Raw genomic sequence first — 20,343 nt, 5'->3', positions numbered from 1 at the left:
GAAACCTACCCTGTTTTTCAAATGGTTAATGTATTGGAAACCTACCTGTGTTTTAAATGGTTAATGTTTTGGAAACCTACCCTATGTATTAAATGGTTGATGTTTTGGAAACCTACCCTATGTATTAAATGGTTGATGTTTTGGAAACCTACCCCATGCTTTAAATGGTTGATGTATTAGAAACGTACCCTATGTATTAAATGGTTAATGTTTTGGAAACCTACCCTATGTATTAAATGGTTGATGTTTTGGAAACCTACCCTATGTATTAAATGGTTGATGTTTTGGAAACCTACCCTATGTATTAAATGGTTGATGTTTTGGAAACCTACCCCATGCTTTAAATGGTTAATGTATTAGAAACGTACCCTATGTATTGAATATTTAATGTATTGGAAACTTACCCTGTGTTTTGAATGATTAATATGTTAGAAACTTACACTGTGTTTTAAATCATTAATGTATTGGAAACTTACCCTGTGTATCAGATAGTAAATGTATTGGAAACTTACCCTGTGTATCAGATAGTAAATGTATCGGAAACTTACCCTGTGTTTTAAATGGCTATTGTCTTGGAAACTTACCCTGTGTGTAAAATGGTTAATATTTTGGAAACCTACCCCATGTATTAAATGGTTAACGTATTGGAAACTTACCCTGTGTTTTAAATGTCGTGGCTTCTCTGGGATATTGCTGAAGTAATCTTGACTCTCGAACATGTGGTATAGGAACTTGGGTGACCTAGATGGAGAAAAGAAAAATCCATTGGTGAATAGTTCTATCTTGCATATCAAGTTTTTTTGTTGAGCTGCACCCACTACTGAAGTTAGTGAAATAAAAACAAGAGACCTTAGTGTTTGTTGTATTATTCCAATTGGGAGGTCAGTGGATAAAGTAAGTACTTTGTACAACATCTCCATGGACAACGTTCAATTACTTGCATGCATATTATAAGTGCATATCTTTGCAATTTATCCACATGCTACTATCAGTATTGTAAAGCTCCGCTTACTTGTTTATTATTCAGATATTGAGTCAATATGTAGAAGAAAACTACAAATCTGTATTTTGTAGATTATAAAGTCCCGACTTTTCATAAAGGGTCATGTTTGATTGAGTCAAATATATGATGTAAATACAAATGATTTTCTTTTAATATTCATGGAAAATTCATGAACAAAAAATGAGTCAAACTTAAGCGTGACATCATGACCCTTTTAAAACCCCAAACCAAACGAAGTCATTTCATTAGTACAGGAGGTGTTTATGTGAAAGTATTTGTCAGAACTAGTGTCAATTAAACTTGAGGTTTTTTTCACATTAACATCTCTATAAAAATTATCTGAAGTACAATAAATTCCCTTTTTTTTACAAAACAATGTGGCCTTTTAACACAATTAAAACTACACTGAATTCAGAAGTGATGAAATACAGTGACACATGGGTGAAAAGGTCAAATAAGACTGAAGACAACAAGATTGGATCATACTGCAAAAGAATTGGCATTCACGCATGTTTGTTTGTTTCTTGGTATTTGCACAAATTGGTGGCCCAATGACAATCAAGGCTTTACCCAATTTACTGCAGCTCCATATCATGTATATGTTTGAGTTCATTGTGGCAATCTACAAAAAATGGAGCGAGCACATCAAGGCGGCAGGCCGGAGCGAGCACATCAAGGCGGCAGGCCGGAGCGAGCACATCAAGGCGGCAGGCCGAGCGAGCACATCAAGGCGGCAGGCCGGAGCGAGCACATCAAGGCGGCAAGCCGAGAAAGCTTGCACCATTTTCTGTAGATCGCCAATATGAACTCTAACTTATAGAGTGTTCGCACTTAGGTGACCCACTAGCTCCGCCCTTTGTGTAGTCACATGGTATTAGGGTGCGAAAGTTAAACCTCCTGGGAATTAGATTAATTAAACTTTAATATAAAGTAGATCCCTACTTTCTAAGGTCTGGTGGCAACTGCCCTTCTCCTGATGTCGGAGCCCCATGGCGGAGATGTGTACACAGTTTTCTCACTGTTGGGCTGTAATGTTTCTGGAAAAAATCATAAAAAGTCGGTTCTATTTCAATGTCATTTGCACAATCAGATTTTCGCGTAAGATAACACTAAATAGCACAAAATAGTGAAAATACGTATTGCCTATGCTGAAACCTATTTCATTATATAATGATTTCTTTATTAACATTCTTAGTGACTTATGGATAAGGAAAGAACATCACCAACAGATGCAATTCTGTCAGTAAAATTCACATTTTTTAAACATTTAAATTATGAAGTTTCATCAAGGTTGCATGCAACTGGTGCTTATAGGCAATTAGCCCCTAAATTACCCACCCGTAGTAGAAATAGTTCCCACAACATTGTGTTATGGGCCTGGCAGTGTTCTGGATCGTCTAGCTCAGGTAGATACACCCCGCTACCCTGGGCTTCATTGTCCAACATGGTGTCTGTGTAACTGTACGTCTGTTAGACAAAATAGGAGTGGCATTTTAATTAATACACAACCATTCAAACACATTGTTTTTTCACAAAATGCTCTCTCTTTGCTTTCATGTTGTAGGGACAATGCAAAAGGGTACAAAAGCTATATACATCAGGGGCGGTATTCATAAATCATCTTATTAATAATAAGTTATTTCCTTATAATAACTCCATCATATCTGAAATACTCTGTTATCATTGATTTGATTCAACATATAGTAACTTAAATGCTAAAAACCCTCATACTTTTCTTTTAATTTGACTATGAAAAGAATAGGAAATTTACTTAAGTTAAGAAATTGTATTATGAATACCGGCCGGCCCACTTTTCCCCCCATAAAACATCTTAAGTCTTTTCCTAACTTAAGTCACTTAAGTTAAGATATGACTTAAAATTGTTTTATGAATACCGGCCCACGTTTGTTTTCAATAAAACAACTTAAGTCATTTTCCTAAGTTAAATATCTCACTTGTCATTTGACAATAACTAAATTATATCTTAAATACTATTTTTCATTTATTTAATTTAATATATTATATATATACATTCATTTACTTTTTTTTATAGACATTAAATTTTGTTTTAATTTGACAAGGAACATTTTAAGAAATAGACTAAAGTTAAGAAATTCAAAGAAGTTAATGAATACAGCCCCAGAGATCTAGGTATTTTGCTGCAACTTGGTACTTCCATACCCATTAATTACATAATGAAAAAAAAATGCCCACTGGAGAGGCTATACATAATTTGGGTCACTTCTACTTTTGTAAAAGGTTGTGATATGTCAGACAAACTATTAAGTTTGACCTTAGGCTCTAAATCATTGTGCAGGTTTTTTAAATTACTTTTCTTATTTTCTGTTTTTTTATTTTTTCACATTGACACTTAACAAGTTCCTAACAAATTACGTGAACTTAAATACAACCATATTTAGAGGAAACAGGATCTAATATTCTACCAATTAAAATCATCTCCCAATTAGTGCACAATGAATGTTTAAATCCTTAAACTAGCAACATTGTCTCATAAAAGTACACTATGGAAGTTTAAAACATTTATTTTAATATGTTTATACAAACAGTCTTTAACATTCCGTTTAAAAATACATCCTATTGAGTTCAAAGCAGTGTTTCATGTCAATTCATGACAGTTAATGAATTAATAATGAATAACATTCAATCTTCCAGAAGTTAAAATAGTAAGCATTACACAGCAGAATTAAAACGGGTTGTACAAGGGTCCAGAGGAGAGAACAACATCCTACGTTTGTTTGTTTTTCCATTTGAAAAAGGGGCATAACTGTGGTAGTAATAATTGTTAAGTTATACCCCTTTGAAACAATTATTACTGGTTGAGTTATGGGCCTCTGTGATAAACATATGTACCAAGTTTCTTTTGAATGCCTTAAACTATCTTCCTTATATTAATACCATAGAAATGGGTATCCCTGGTAATTTGCACCCAATTTTCTTTGAATATCTTGAAAAAAAAATATGTAATGGTCACGGATTTTGCACAATGATGCTGACAGTCTGCAGACAACGAACCCAAGGCTATGACAAAAAATGACTTTTACTCTTCGAAAATCAGAATAGCTGAAAATATAAATTCAAACTATCAGATTTGTACATGTATACTGCCTTACAATGAGTATGCTTCTGATCACACTGAGCAGGCCAATGGTTCCGTCTGGTGCTTGCTGCAGACTCAGGGTCATTAGACGCTTGAGGAATGCCAGAATGCGCTGTTGAGATACCTTCAAACATTTGGAAAAACAATTATAATTTATTTTTCTACAATTCAAAAGGTGAATAAAGGATAAGCATTATATTCAATGAATTTGGTGTTCAAAATTTAATGATCAAAAAGGGTTATAAAAATATCACCATGATATAAAGCCCTGTTATGACACTTTAAATAGTTTGAAGAATACAGTGATTAATTATTATGGAGAGTTGAATGAAGGAATTATTATTACATTTGAAGAATGTGGTGTTCAAATTTCAATATCAACAAATGACCACACTTTCACATAACATTACTGTGCCCATGAGAGTGATAAAAACAAGAGCTTTCACAGAGACAGCGCGCTCGACTATTCCGCCGATTTTCAGCGTAAGGGTTGAAAAGATTTGGCGAAACTTGCAGGGATCACTGTATTAAGTCTTAATTCAATAAATCAAGTAGTTTGTGAGATATTAACCTATATGTGCTTACATGCAATATATATGTGAGCAAAACCTTGACCAGAATTTCTAAGTCAAATAATAAAGGGGCAAAATTTATATTTTATGCAAGATCATATAAGCATCTTCCATGGCCGAGAGTGTAAGATAGGTTCATCCCAACCCGAGCGCAGGGTCGGGATGAACCTATCCTACACGAGCGGCTATGGTAGATGCTTTTTCTCCCATCTCAGTTAAACAAAATTAAGTAAAAATGTACTTTTTACTTGAACTCTTTTGTGCGTAGTGAAAATAAATGCGTATGGATATGTGATCATTTGTGGGTGTCATGGATATGCGCCCAGTGATTCAGATTATGTTTAAAGTCAAATCGGTATTTAAATAGTTCTGAGGATAGTGAAGCATTATTTCTTGAAAGTTGTGTGAAAACTGTTTATGGTGACATTTGAAACGAGAAATAATTAATTAGCAATCTAAATATTGCCACAAGACAAGGTTTCTATGATGGAACAGACGACAGTCTTCAACAAGGGAGGTAATTACAATGTGATGACCATTAAAAAGTAGTTCCATACGGGCGTTTTATCTTCCCCCTTGGGCAAGATAAGAATTTCCAGGATGGTTAAAATTCTGGATCTACTTATCTGAGGTGGGAGAAAGAGTTACATGCAAAATCTTAACCAGAATTTCTATGTCGAATAAAAAATGGCCATTATTTGAATTTAATGCAAACTAGAGTTATCTTACTTGGTTATTTAAGTAGAATGGATGGTTGAGTATCATTGTATAAATTACAATACAATACATCAAGTAGTTGCTGAGATATTAACCTATGTGAGCTTACATGCAAAACCTTAACCAGAATTTCTAAGTCGAATAATAAAGGGCAATTATTTGCATTAAATGCAAACAAGTTATCTAACTTGGTTAATTAAGTAGGTTGGATGGTTGAGTACCATTCTATAAAGTTTCAATGCAAAACATGAAGTAGTTGCTGAGATATTAACCTATGTGTGCTTACATGCAAGATCTTAACCAGAATTTCTAAGTCAAATAATATAAGGCCAATTATTTGCATTATATTCAAATAAGTGTTATCTAATTTCATTACATATAGTAGGTTAGATAATTGGGAATACATATCCAAAGTTTCAATGCAATAAATGATGTTTTTACTGAGATAATGACTTAAAGGTGCTTACATGCAAAACCTTAACCAAGGTGTGACGCCGAAGCCAGGGTGAGTAGTATAGCTCTCCTTATTCTTCAAATAGTCGAGCTAAAAATGTTGAACTATTTTTCGTACAATTGTGGTAAAACAAATAAGTTTAAATTTAGATACCAAAAATGGAAATACAAAATATCACTATGCAACAATGTACTGTTGTGACACCTTTATTTCTTTAAATAAAACATATGTTATTTAATATTCATAAGTCGATTGAAGTATTACTATGATATTGAAGAATCAGAATGATGTTATGAGGTAAAACTTTAATGTCAACAAGGGCAATAAAAAAATCACCTGCAGTAACCTCAGTAATAAACTTTACGATGGATATGAAAGAGTAAGGAAATGTACCACGGTAAAGCTTCATTAAATAACTTATTTATTCAAGGAAAAGAAATGTCATTAGTAATTAAAGTACATTTATTTTTATTGTCTATGTAAATGACTTACAGGCAAAGGTTAAATTGACCCAATGTTACACTACTGGGCAGGATTTCATAAAACATCTTAAGTCATTTCATAATTTAAGTAATTTTCTTAAGTGAAATATCTCGCTTATCATAGGATATAATCCGCCTGGTAATATCTTAAATACTTTACTTACATTGGTTTGATTCAAAATACATACTTTTATGTAACAAAACTCTTATACATATATTTTTATTTGACTATGAACAATTGAGAGAATTGACATTAGTTAAGAAATGACTTAAGATGTTTTATGGACAAGTAACTGGTATTCATAAAACATCTTAAAGTCATTTCTTATCTTAAGTTGAATTCTTAAAATTGTTATAGTCAAATTTAAAGAAAAGTGCCAGCATTTTTTTGCAACATATTTTGTGAATTGCATGTCCTTAAGTATTTAAGATATTATAAAGTTATTATATCATAATATGACCAGTGAGATACTTTACTTAGAAAAATGACTTAAGTTAGGAAATGACTTAAGATAAGACCACCCTCGATAATAACCTTCTTTGTTTAACAAAAAATATATTGAATCATATTCCACATGCTTTTAAAACAGTCAATAGTTGTCATGTGAATAGTAAATCTCTCCATTACTTTATCAGTTATAAATATTTATAGCATGGTGGCCTGGCATCATGTCATTGAAACCCATAAAGTACTACATGTACAATAATATGAGATAAGATAAGCAAAAATACATGATTGGCTTTCTAAAACAGAATTTATAACGCTATCCATACCTGTCTTTTTCGTTGGCTGACCATTATGTCCAGGCAATCTAACACGACCTTGACATCACCCGACGTACAACCTACAGGGTGAAATCACAAGAAACAAACATTACTAACACACAGGGGGCTAGGACAGAAGCCTAGCTAAGCCAACTTTGGTGCTATGGATCAGATACGAAGCCAAGCCCAGCCTTCCATTTCTACACCAGATTTGCAATTTTGGCCAATAACTTTCTTTGACTATTGCAACTGATGTTGTGTTCATGCATATACCCTTATCACTAGTAATACCCCTGTATGAGAGTTACATTACACATCTTACATCAACTTTCAAATAAAATGTTGACTATTGCAAGTTGCTCAAATGCTTCCTATCCGATCTTGGATTACTTTACATAAATTATGTAAGTACTGGTTTCCATCCAGGAAACGGACTAAAGAGTGATTTTATAAGTTTCGGTCAAAAATAAGCTTAAAGAAATAGTAAAAACTATAAAAACAACATATATTGCCCATGGTTAAAGTGTTTACACGCTGTGCCATGAAAAAGACAAGCTATTTCAATCCCTTAAATGTGCTTAATCATTAAAACATGTTACAATCTTGAAAAAAGTTGTTCTTATCTCTAAAATGTGTTTAAATCCCTTAAACTTGTTCAAAATTGCTAAAATGTATACAAATATTCAAATTGAGTCATATGATTTATTATTATTGCAACATCAAACAGTAACTGACGGAAATCTATTTGGTCCGAAAAATTGCGTGAACTGAAGTCTAAAATCAACCAATTTCAACAGTGTTACTGAAGCTTTGGCAAACAGAGAAAATGAACGATATGATTGTTCAATTTGAAAGAGAGGTGCAGAAAACTCGACCTTATGAAATGATAGTAGATCACAGTAAATATTTTAGCACTCAGCAATCATTCAATATTTTTTATTTTCATATATTGCATACATGGTTACAATCTTTTTATCAGTAATTAATACTTTCCATAAATGTATTATTAAGTAAGCAGTTCAAGGTTTTTCACTTAAATTTGTTATGCATGTTTATGTATTGATTTAAAAAAAGAGTGTCACTTTAAATACTGAAGTTGCAATATTTTGCAACAATTTTGCTGACATTACGCGGAGACAGCCGTCTTGTTTACCTGTTATTTATCTAAGTATTGCTTTCATATTTCAGGGTACACTAAAAATGACAAATCATGATTAGTTTCAAAAAGATGTTTTATGTTTGACAAAGAAATTCTAACTGATGAAATAAAATGACAGGCAAATTCCTCAAAATCATCAGCAAAAATCAAATCATTTATGTTCCAAATGATTACTGCATGACATTAAGAGCCAACATTAAAATAATGAATGTTTTATTGGATGTGATATGAATGCATTATTATTGTAATGATGATATAGAGGGATTAAACTTGAGATGAAAAGTGTCAGAATCGAATATTTCATGAATAAATCACTACGTTACTGGTGTGAATTTCAGAATAGTTACTCAGAGTCTTATCAATGGTGTTGGCATTTCTATGAAATTTAAATAAATTATTGAAATAAATTATTGATTCAAATTTAAATTGACTGCATCAATTACTTTAATAGAACACAGACATAAATAATAGAAAAACAGAAAACACTTGTTTGATTCAGTGTAAAATCATTATATATTTGACCGAGAGAACGCCAAAAAATATATTTGATGAGTGGTGTAGCCACAAAAGAAATATTTTTTGCCTTAACAAGAAGATATATTGCAGTCGTAGAAATAAACAAACAATTTTGAACCATCACTTGAGAAATGACAAATGCTAATTTTGTGATCCCTTCCTATTGGCGCTAATGTTTTGATCTAAATGGCATCTTCTACACTTTTAAGCTTGAACGGCATCTTCTACAGTCTACACTTTTTTGCTTAATGGCATAAACTACTCTTTAAGCTTTAATGGCATCTATTACACTTTTAGCTTTAATGGCATCTACTACTCTTTTAGCTTTAATGGAATCTACAACACTTTTAGCTTTAATTTAATCTATTACACATTTTAGCTTTAATGGCATATTCTACTCTTAGCTTTAATGGCATCTACTACTCTTTTAGCTTTAATGGCATCTACTACTCTTTTAGCTTTAATGGCCACTACTACACTTTTGGCATATTTTACTATTAGCTTTAATGGCATTTACTACTCTTTTAGCTTAAATGACATCTACTAGTCTTTAAGCTTTAATGGCATCTACTACTCTTTTAGCTTTAATGGCATCTACTACTCTTAGCTCTAATGGAATCTACAACACTTTTAGCTTTAATTTAATCTATTACACATTTTAGCTTTAATTGCATATTCTACTCTTAGCTTTAATGGCATCTACTACTCTTTTAGCTTAAATGGCATCTACTAGTCTTTAAGCTTTAATGGCATCTACTACTCTTTTAGCTTGAATGGCATCTTCTACTCTTTTAGCTTTAATGGCATCTACTACTCTTTTAGTTTTAATTGCATCTTCTTCTCGTTTAGTTCAAATGGCATCTACTATTCTTTTAGCTTTAATGGCATCTACTACTCTTTTAGCTTTAATGGCATCTACTGCTCTTTTAGCTGTAATGGCATCTACCAGCCTTTAAGCTTTAATGGCATCTACTAATCTTTTAGCTATAATGGCATCTTCTACACTTTAATCTTTAATGGCATCTACTAATCCTGATGGCATTTTCTACAATTTTAGCTTTAATGACATCTACAACACGTTTAGCTTAAATGGCATCATCAACACTTTAAGCTTACAGCATCTACTACACTTTAAGCTTACAGCATCTACTACTCTTTTAGATTTAATGGCATCTACTACTCTTTTAGCTATAATGACATCTACAAAACTTTAAGTTTTAATGGCATCTACTAATCTGATAATTTTTAATGGCATCTACAACCTTTTAAGCTTTAATTGCATCAACTACACTTTAAACTTTAATGGCATCTACTACACTTTAAGCTTTAATGGCATCTACTACACTGAAAGCTTTAATGGCATCTACTACACTTTATGCTTTAATGGCATGTACTTCTCTTTTAGCTTTAATGGCATCTACAACAAGATGCATGTTCCGTAAGCGACGTGATACATCAGTAAGTAAGATTCAATGCATTGTTCACAAAGATGTCAATTTTATGTAAGTTTTTGACAATTTTCTTTTTCTCTTTTTTTCCCCTTCAATGGCATCTACTACATTGAAATTTTAGCTTTTCAAAACAAACAGTCAGATTGTGATGTTGCATATTTTAATAGAAAATACAATGGGTCTATTGTTTTCTCACATCTTTGGATTACTTGTTGATTGTTTTTAAGGAAGTTTTTGATACTTAAGACTATAAAATGATTTTATGAAGATGGATGATTGTTTTTGTTGAAATATCACCTCATCAGTTATTTTTTCTCATAACTGATTTAAACATAATAATTTATGTAAGGTGGTTTGGTTATAAAAAACAAGAGTGTCCATTGAAATTCAAACAGCAGGTCATGATTCAATAAATTTATTAATACACTATCCATCTCAACAACAGCCAAATTTGAATTAAGTATTAGCATAGACTATTTAGACTATTAATAGCTTTGAAACATTAACCCTGACCTTCACCCAATGGCCTCTCAAATACCATCCTAACATTTGTTCAATTTTCAGTGATAGGATTTGACCTTGACCTTAAGAGATATTAGTTTTATTAGGGGGGGGGGGGTGTCACTTTTGTTTGTTTTGGTTTTTACCTTTGAACAAAACTTTTAACATATGGGTTTCACATTGTTTGAATGAAGTTTTCTGAAGTTCTGGGATATTTTCTTGAGGCTATATTATACTAACTATTTTCCTTTTATATTTCAATGTAAACAAGAGGCCCAAAAGGGCCTATGCTCTACTGGCATGGCTTTTGTGGTCATATCAATCCAGAGCATGTATGTATGGGAAAAAGGCAACAGACATATAGTTTATGTTTTGTGTTTGGGTTACCTGAAAACGTAGCACGTTCAACATCTGAGCCCAGAAAATATTGTAAGCAGATTAGTTGCATGAACTATATTAATATGTGCCAAATAAAAGTCATCTGACAGAAAAAAAATGCTTTCAAAACTGTACTCATAGTAAAAATTTCTGTAGTTTTAAAAGTTACAAAAAGTTGGTCAAAAGGTCAAAGTCAAGGGCATCCTAGGACAACATTGATCAATTTGAACAAACATTCACAATCAATTGTGCTGAGATGGATGCACGAACACACAAAAAGATTTTCAAACCTTTCCAGATTTATGTTTACCAAACCTGTGAACCCTGGGTGTGGCCAGTAATGACACCAGGTGCATAACTTAAACATTCACAACCAATTTTGTTAAGATGAATGCGCAAACTACAGAACTTAAAGCTAAAAAATGGCCTTTGGGCTTTCAACAAGAACAAGGCAGAGTAATTCACAAAATCAACTGCAGAAGCAAAAAGCAAATTGTCTCTCAAAATCCTAGACTTGCAGATTGTCTCCCTTAACTCTAGACTTGAATTTACATGTATATGTAAACTTGGCTAAAAATATAATTCGCTCATGCCGACATGGCTAAAAATAGAAAGCATTTCTTTAAAACTTTCATGGCCCATAATCTAGGCATTCATGGGCAGATCTGGCTGGTTTTCGAAAGGAACCGAGCTCTAATGGATATCAAGATACTGTACAAGTTTCATTGAGATACAATCAAAACTGAAGACTGTATAGTGTTCACAAGCAATTGTTTACAGACGCACAAACGCACGGCTGCACGGATGCACATACTACGTACACATTACCATCGCATAAGCTCTTCTGGCCTTTGGCCAGTAGAGCTAAAAAGGAAAACTTCATACTGGAATTAATGCCTTTTTTAGTGTTTCATGCATATGGCAACTATACCTTCCATGAAAATTTGATTCAAATCCCATTAATTTCAACAATAATAAAGGCTTTTGATGTTTCTTCTCAAATAAAATTCACTAACTTTGAAGTTGAGCACCATTAATCTTTCAAGTAATCCATTTAAATTTAGCACCTCAGAGATGTTAATGTAAAAACATAAATCTGATTGTAGATTTTTAACTAAATTTTAAGAATAGCAACTATTAATCATTTACTTTTCTCAAGGCTAAAACAAAATATAGCAGGTACCAGTATTCATAAAACATCTTAAGCCATTTTCTAAGTTAAGTATCTCCCTTGTTTTATGATATATTAACTAATAAATATCTAAAATAATAAAGGCCTATTTTTGGCATTTAATGCAAACTAGAGTTATCTAACTTGGTTAATTAAGTAGGTTGGATGGTTGAGTACAATTGTATAAAGTCTCAATGCAATACCTCAAGTAGTTGCTGAGATATTAACCGATGTTTGGTTGCAGGTAAAATCTTAACCAAGGTGTTACGCCAACGCCGACGCAAACGCTTGGGTAAGTAGTAAAGCGCTCCTTATTCTTCGAATAGTTGAGCTAACAATTGCACTTCTCTTTAAATATGACTTTGAAAATTTTAGGAAATCATCTTTTAGTTAAGAAATGACTTAAGATGTTTTATGAATACTGCCGCTGAAGTACAATTCTGAATCTTAGATATAGAGAGTGCATCTTGGACAACATCAGTGGGCACACAGCACTTAGTTATAAGATACTTTGTTGTGGTCCTTTACATTTGCAACACATGCTCAATAAATAATGAAACATCGCCTGAATTTTTTTCCGAGTACCTCACCTGTGTGCACGTGGAAGAGGTTCTTGTAAAAATGTCTGTAGAACACAACTGGGTCTATGTTCAACACGGAGCCTTGGCCGGACAGTATGGTGAACGCCGTTTGTACACAGTGCAGGGACTCACGGTATGACAAACTCTAGAAAGGCAGGTAGATACAATCATGACACAATGACAAATGATTTAAGACTAATAACTGCATCAAAATCCATTCTTCTTTCCAACATGGCTCTTCTTAAAGTGACACTCTTATTCAAAATCAATACATACATGTGTATAACAAACATCAATTCTGACTGATATGCCTTTAACTGCTTGCTAAATAATGCATTTATGGAAAATACTTATTACTGTTAACATGATTGTAATGGTGTATTTGATTAAACCAAACTTATTTTTCATCTTAAAATGAAAGCTGAACATTTAATCCCTAAAGGTACAGTAAGCAGGTACTGTACTTGCAATGCTAACTGTACCTTTAGGCATTCAATTTTCAACTTTCATTTTAACACATTTGGTTTAAATTAATGAAAATATGTAAAAACAAATGAGTGAACAGACCTCATCAGCAATCAGTTTGTTGAATACAGCAAACAAGTCGTCAAAGAAATCGACGCTGATCATGTGGGCAAACCTGAAACACAACATGGCAGTAGGACTACATGTTTAAAATCATGTGGGCAAACCTATAATATAAACTGACAGTGGGACTACATGTTTTAAATCATGTGGGCAAACCTATAACATAAACTGACAGTGGGACTACATGTTTAAAATCATGTGGGCAAACCTATAACATAAACTGACAGTGGGACTACATGTTTAAAATCATGTGGGCAAACCTATAACATAAACTGACAGTGGGACTACATGTTTTAAATCATGTGGGCAAACCTATAACATAAACTGACAGTGGGACTACATGTTTAAAATCATGTGGGCAAACCTATAACATAACATGACAGTGGGACTACATGTTTTAAATCATGTGGGCAAACCTATAACATAAACTGACAGTGGGACTACGTGTTTTAAATCATGTGGGCAAACCTATAACATAACATGACAGTGGGACTACGTGTATAAGATCATGTGGGCAAAACCTAAAGCACAACATGACAGCTATGAGAAATTTGAGATGTATATGGTCATACCATAGATGGTTCTTTTTTCCATGTCTTCATTAAAGACATATTTCATGTCAAGCATTCACCATTTCAAGGTAATCATACATCATTATAACATGATTTTGTCTTTTGACTTGAAAAATAAATAATTAAATCATAAAGAGCACTTTGATTTAATGATGATGTAAACTGAGATCATTTGCACTAAAGCAATCAATTATGGATGCACAATGAAAGAAATAAATGCAAATGCATTTCCATGTAAAAAAATATTCCATGATGAATTAATAACAGTATATTGCAATTTGTTAAGTCAATGCTACATATGTTGCTTTGAAAACTGCTAATAAATTGTTGAAATATGAAATTTTAATGACAAATGACAATGATGGAGCATACTTTGAAGAAAGCTGCATCAGAAATGTCCAATAAGTAGTTTACAAAGACAGTGGCCCCATGTTATCAGAAACATATTGATGATCACTTTTTCAATTAAAAATCCTAATATTTTATATAATAAATTTTGAAAAAAGCTTATTCGAATTTAAAAGTAACTAGAGATTGCTTTTTTAAAAAAGCGCATGTCTCCCCCATTGTGTGGTCGTAGGTGAGAAATAATCAATGATGGATCCCAAAATCAATAGGGGCCATCAACTAGTCATGACTAACTGGCATACCAAGTATGAAGTTCCTGGGTGTAAACGTTCTTGAGTTATTGAGCAGAAACCGGTTCTTCACCTCAAGGTCAGTGACCTTGACCTTTGACCAACTGATTGCAAAATCAACTAGACATCATGACCAACTTCACTTCAAAGTTTGGTGAACCTAGATCAAAGCATTCTCCTGATATTGCACGGAAATATTTTTTTACATTAGAGGTCACAGCGACGTTAACCTTTGACCTTGTGACCCCCCAAAATATAGGAGTTTTCTAAACCTCATGATCAACCTCCCTACCAAGTTTGGTGAACCTAGGTCAAACCATTCTCAAGATATTGAGCGGAAATGTTTTTTACATTGGGGGTCGCCGCGACCTTGACCTTTGACCTAGTGACCCCAAAAACAATAGGGATCTTCTACACCTCATGACCAACCTCCCTACCAAGTTTGGTGAACCTAGGTCAAACCGTTCTCAAGATTTTGAGCAGAAATGTTTTTTATATTGGGGGTCGCCGCGACCTTGACCTTTGACCTAGTGACCCCAAAAACAATAGGGATCCTCTACACCTCACGACCAACCTCCCTACCAAGTTTGGTGAACCTAGGTCAAACCATTCTCAAGATATTGAGCGGAAATGTTTTTTACATTGGGGGTTGCCGCGACCTTGACCTTTGACCTAGTGACCCCAAAAACAATAGGGATCTTCTACACCTCACGACCAACCTCCCTACCAAGTTTGGTGAACCTAGGTCAAACCATTGTCAAGATATTGAGCGGAAATGTTTTTTACATTGGGGGTCGCCGCGACCTTGACCTTTGACCTAGTGACCCCAAAAACAATAGGGATCTTCTACACCTCATGACCAACCTCCCTACCAAGTTTGGTGATCCTAGGTCATGCGGTTTTCCAGTTATCGATCGGAAACGAAGTGTGACGTACGGACGGACTGACGGACTGACGGACTACCGGACTGACGGACAGGGCAAAAACAATATGTCTCCCCCAGAGAGGGGGAGACATAATGAATCTATCAATGTTTTGTGAAAAATGGGCAAGAGGGTAGGGAAGACGTAGGTGGTAGGTGGTGGATCCTGGTAGCGAAATGGGGAACTGGACACACCTAGGGTTTAAGACAACCTGCAAATTATGTTTTCTAAAACCAACACTGAGGGCAGGATCATTTGTCCAAATCTCTAGGGTCAGAGATGTACCCGGTATAGAAAATCTTCCTGCCAAGTATAATTACTGGCTACTGTGCCTGACCAGGCCTGCTGGAAATCTGTCACTGTCTCAAGTTCCTTATATGCGCCCCTCCATGGCGGGCATAACATTTATAGGTGCATAAATTCAAACATCAGGGCTGGTATTTATGAAACTTGTTAAGTCATTTCCTCACTTAAGTCATTTTGCTAAGTTAGGTTTTTCACTGGTCACATAATATTATAATATAATAATATCTTAAATACTGTATTTTCATAAATGTCATGTAATATAAATACTTTTATGTTAAAAACACTAGAACTTTTCTTTTAATTCGACAATGAAAAATTTAGGAAATTGACTTGAGTTAAGAAATGACCCAAGATGTTTTATGAATACTGTCCCTGCAAATCTTGATTTTACAATACTTTGTCATATGCACATTGTTAAAAGAGCTTACTTTGCAAGGCCTTCCAGCACAGATGGGAAGAGAACAGAGCTGGTAGCCTTCTTCAGGATCCGGAAATACGTCAAGAACACTGCCTGGATAGTTTCTGTATGCTGAAATTGTTTATAAAATAAAAAAGTTATTAAAACATTTTTTTTTATTTATTGCATTAAATTATTCATTTAACTCCCATACCAATTTAAAGTCTACATCTATTGGCATAGCCCCCAATATAATGAATAATTGGATCAAACGGCTCCGAACACTATTTTGTTTTGGTATAAATTGTGAAATAGTCTTATATTCAAGAGTTCTGAGAACTCATAAAGATAAATTTGATTTACTAAAGATTGTTTAGTAAAAATCAAGGTTACAAGAAAATTGGCTAAATGAAATAAAATGCATATATTTGTTTAATGATCATTACAATAGACACACAAAATTAGAGCTAATAAGTTGCAACAATATGAAGGCCCAAACAATACAAACCAACAATGACACACAAAATGAAGGCCAATACCTTGCAAACCAAGATGACACAAACAAATGAAGGATAATACAATACAAACCAACAATGAAACACAAAATGAAGGCCAATACCTTGCAAACCAAGATGACACAAACAAATGAAGGATAAAACAATACAAACCAACAATGAAACACAAAATGAAGGCCAATACCTTGCAAACCAAGATGACACAAACAAATGAAGGATAATACAATACAAACCAACAATGAAACTCAAAATGAAGGCCAATACCTTGCAAACCAAGATGACACAAACAAATGAAGGATAATACAATACAAACCAACAATGAAACACAAAATGAAGGCCAATACCTTGCAAACCAAGATGACACAAAAAAATGAAGGATAAAACAATACAAACCAACAATGAAACACAAAATGAAGGCCAATACCTTGCAAACCAAGATGACACAAACAAATGAAGGATAATACAATACAAACCAACAATGAAACTCAAAATGAAGGCCAATACCTAGCAAACCAAGATGCCACAAAAAAATGAAGGATAATACAATACAAACCAACAATGAAACACAAAATGAAGGCCAATACCTTGCAAACCAAGATGACACAAAAAATGAAGGATAATACAATACAAACCAACAATGAAACACAAAATGAAGGCCAATACCTTGCAAACCAAGATGACACAAACAAATAAAGGATAATACAATACAAACCAACAATGAAACACAAAATGAAGGCCAATACCTTGCAAACCAAGATGACACAAACAAATGAAGGATAATACAATACAAACCAACAATGAAACACAAAATGAAGGCCAATACCTTGCAAACCAAGATGACACAAACAAATGAAGGATAATACAATACAAACCAACAATGACACACAAAATGAAGGCCAATACCTTGCAAACCAAGATGACACAAACAAATGAAGGATAATACAATACAAACCAACATTGACTATCTTAAGCTTACAAAACACTAGAAGAAGCATTTAATGTGAAGGCTAATTAATTGTATCCATACCAGCTTCAGCCTTTTCTTCTTGTCTTCTGTGGCTTTTGTTTCTTCCAGGTCTCTCTCTATAAACATCTCCTTCTTTTTTTGCTGTAAGAAAATAAAATATTTATAACATTTGAAATCATGCTTCATTTATTGAAATTAGTTATGAAAATGACAGTTTGGTAATCTTGGCCTTCATTAGATTTCGTACAAAAATTGAGGTCATGAACAGGAAATGAGATCATAAATAGGAAATGAGGTCATGAACAGGAAATGAGGCCATGAACAGGAAATGTATAGGAGTACTGCAAGTTTTGAGAACTCCTTTGAAATGTAGACAAGAACCAGGCATCAGCCATTTTTTAGGGGGGGGGGGGTATAATTTAAACTTACCACTGGCTCCAGTTTCTCAAAGCACTTGATTAATTACTTCAAAACCCACTTATTTCACCATTATTTCCCCATTTTACAGCCTTGTAGGGTTCCAAATCTTAAAACTTTTTACCCAGTTAGAATCATTTTCTCTCATATTTATTCTTTTGCAATATATGAAATATTTCATAAAAAGTTTGAAAAAAGATACTTAAGTAGTTAAGAGTAAGAATACACAAGTGGTGTACTGCGGTAAGTCAGATCTTCAGAATTTTTGTGAAGCTGGCATGGTGTTCTGATCAAGACAATTTAATAAAGCATGTCAGATTAAGTTAACAGTTAAAGACATTACAGCATACTAATGAGAAATTAATATGTTAGGCAACACATAATCAATGATCATCATTACCATGTATTTGCTTTCAAGAAACTATAATACTTTATAGTAATGATACTTCACAATACCAGTAATGATTTAATCTGTGAAGACTGTGAGATCAACTCAAATAAATATTTAAAATGTCCTTTGAATGTAAAATTATTGTTAATTGGAGTAATTTAAAGAACAATACATTTTTAAGAGATATACCTGAATCTGGTACAAAGAAGTTTGGAAAAAAGTCCCATAAATATCATAAAATTAAAAAGTTATTTTCAAATCATTTTATGCATTTTGGTATGTTATCTTCCCCACCTATTTCTGTACTGCAGTGAAATATCAATTTTTATTTATTTACCGATCTTAATGATGTTGCTTTAATAAAGTCATGTAGCGTTCACTTTGCCAGGTTGAACTTTTAAACTGTAATTATATTAAATGTGTTTACATTGTTTTGCCTATTTCAATAACTGAAGAACAATTAAATAGGAATTTGTATAAAATTTTAGCATTCAAGAAACAGAACACTTAATTTTGGTATATTAAGGTCAAAACTTATTTCCATTTTGATTACAGAAAACTATGTTTTTACTCATGAAAATATTGCTTTCTGTGATGACGCCATTCAATCTTATACCTAAACTTAACAAAAGTCCCACCACCCTGTACCTTTTTTTCCTTCCTAGAGAGGTGGTCGTTGTGTTGTTTTTTCTTCTCCTCCTCCTTTGCAACCGGGTCTGTGTAACTTACTTCCTTTATACGCAGGCTTAAAAATGTCTCCAGTACCTGGACGGTAACAAATATTATATTAGGATAAGTTCTTCAAGCAATTTCTGAAAACAAGAAACATAAGCCAAATGTTTGCAAACCTGCCTGTTATCACATACAAGTCAAGTTATCATATACACGTCAGGTTATCACATACAGATTAGGTTATCACATACATGTCAGGTTATCACAAACAAGTCAGGTTATCACATACAAGTCAGGTCATCACATACAAGTCAGGTCATCACATACAAGTCAGGTCATCACATGCAAGTCAGGTTATCACATACAAGTCAGGTTATAACATACAAGTCAGGTCATCACAAACAAGTCAGGTTATCACATACAAGTCAGGTCATCACATGCAAGTCAGGTTATCACATACAATTCAGGTTATCACATACAAGTCAGGTCATCACAAACAAGTCAGGTTATCACATACAAATCAGGTAATCACATACAAGTCAGGTTATCACATACAAGTCAGGTTATCACATACAAGTCAGTTTATCACATTCAAGTCAGGTTATCACATACAAATAAGGTAATCACTGGCAATTTGGTCATCACATACAAGCCAGGTCATCACTGGCAATTTGGTCATCACATACAAGTCAGGTTGTCACATACAAGTCAGGTCATCACATACAAGTCAGTTTATCACATACAAGTCAGGTTATCACATACAAATATGGTTATCACTGGCAATCTGGTCATCACATTCAAGTCAAGTTATCACATACAAGTCAGGTCATCACTGGCAATTTGGTCATCACATACAAGTCAAGTTATCACATACAAGTCAGGTTATCACTTGCAAGGCATTGGAAAGGACAATTTTTAAATTTAACTTAATTTCAATACTTTCAAAATAACAAAGACATTATTTGCATGAATGGGTATTCATCATTACTGAAATTAATTACATGTGGTTGTCCCATTTTGGAAATAGAAAAAACGGTTGTAGAATAACTCATGTACCCGCTATGCGTTCAGTTAACACATTTGCTGCAA

The 20,343-nt window shown here is 33.5% G+C and overlaps 1 protein-coding gene across 1 annotated transcript in view; it reads right to left on the bottom strand.

Moving 5' to 3' along the window:
- Positions 1-20,343, bottom strand: part of LOC128211521 (nucleolar complex protein 3 homolog) — a 39,505-nt gene that overhangs the window by 2,151 nt on the left and 17,011 nt on the right. Inside the window, exons 12-21 of the mRNA XM_052916416.1 lie at positions 19,231-19,347; positions 17,835-17,915; positions 16,324-16,424; positions 13,436-13,508; positions 12,878-13,013; positions 7,121-7,191; positions 4,135-4,245; positions 2,342-2,470; positions 1,946-2,040; positions 657-741 (exon numbers count right to left, since the gene is read on the bottom strand). Coding sequence (XP_052772376.1) covers positions 657-741; positions 1,946-2,040; positions 2,342-2,470; positions 4,135-4,245; positions 7,121-7,191; positions 12,878-13,013; positions 13,436-13,508; positions 16,324-16,424; positions 17,835-17,915; positions 19,231-19,347 — 999 coding nt within the window. The remainder of the gene's footprint in view (positions 1-656; positions 742-1,945; positions 2,041-2,341; positions 2,471-4,134; positions 4,246-7,120; positions 7,192-12,877; positions 13,014-13,435; positions 13,509-16,323; positions 16,425-17,834; positions 17,916-19,230; positions 19,348-20,343) is intronic.

This window comes from Mya arenaria, chromosome 12, assembly GCF_026914265.1.
Source record: "Mya arenaria isolate MELC-2E11 chromosome 12, ASM2691426v1".
NCBI lineage: Eukaryota > Metazoa > Mollusca > Bivalvia > Myida > Myidae > Mya > Mya arenaria.
This window is presented reverse-complemented; position numbering and strand designations above follow the sequence as displayed.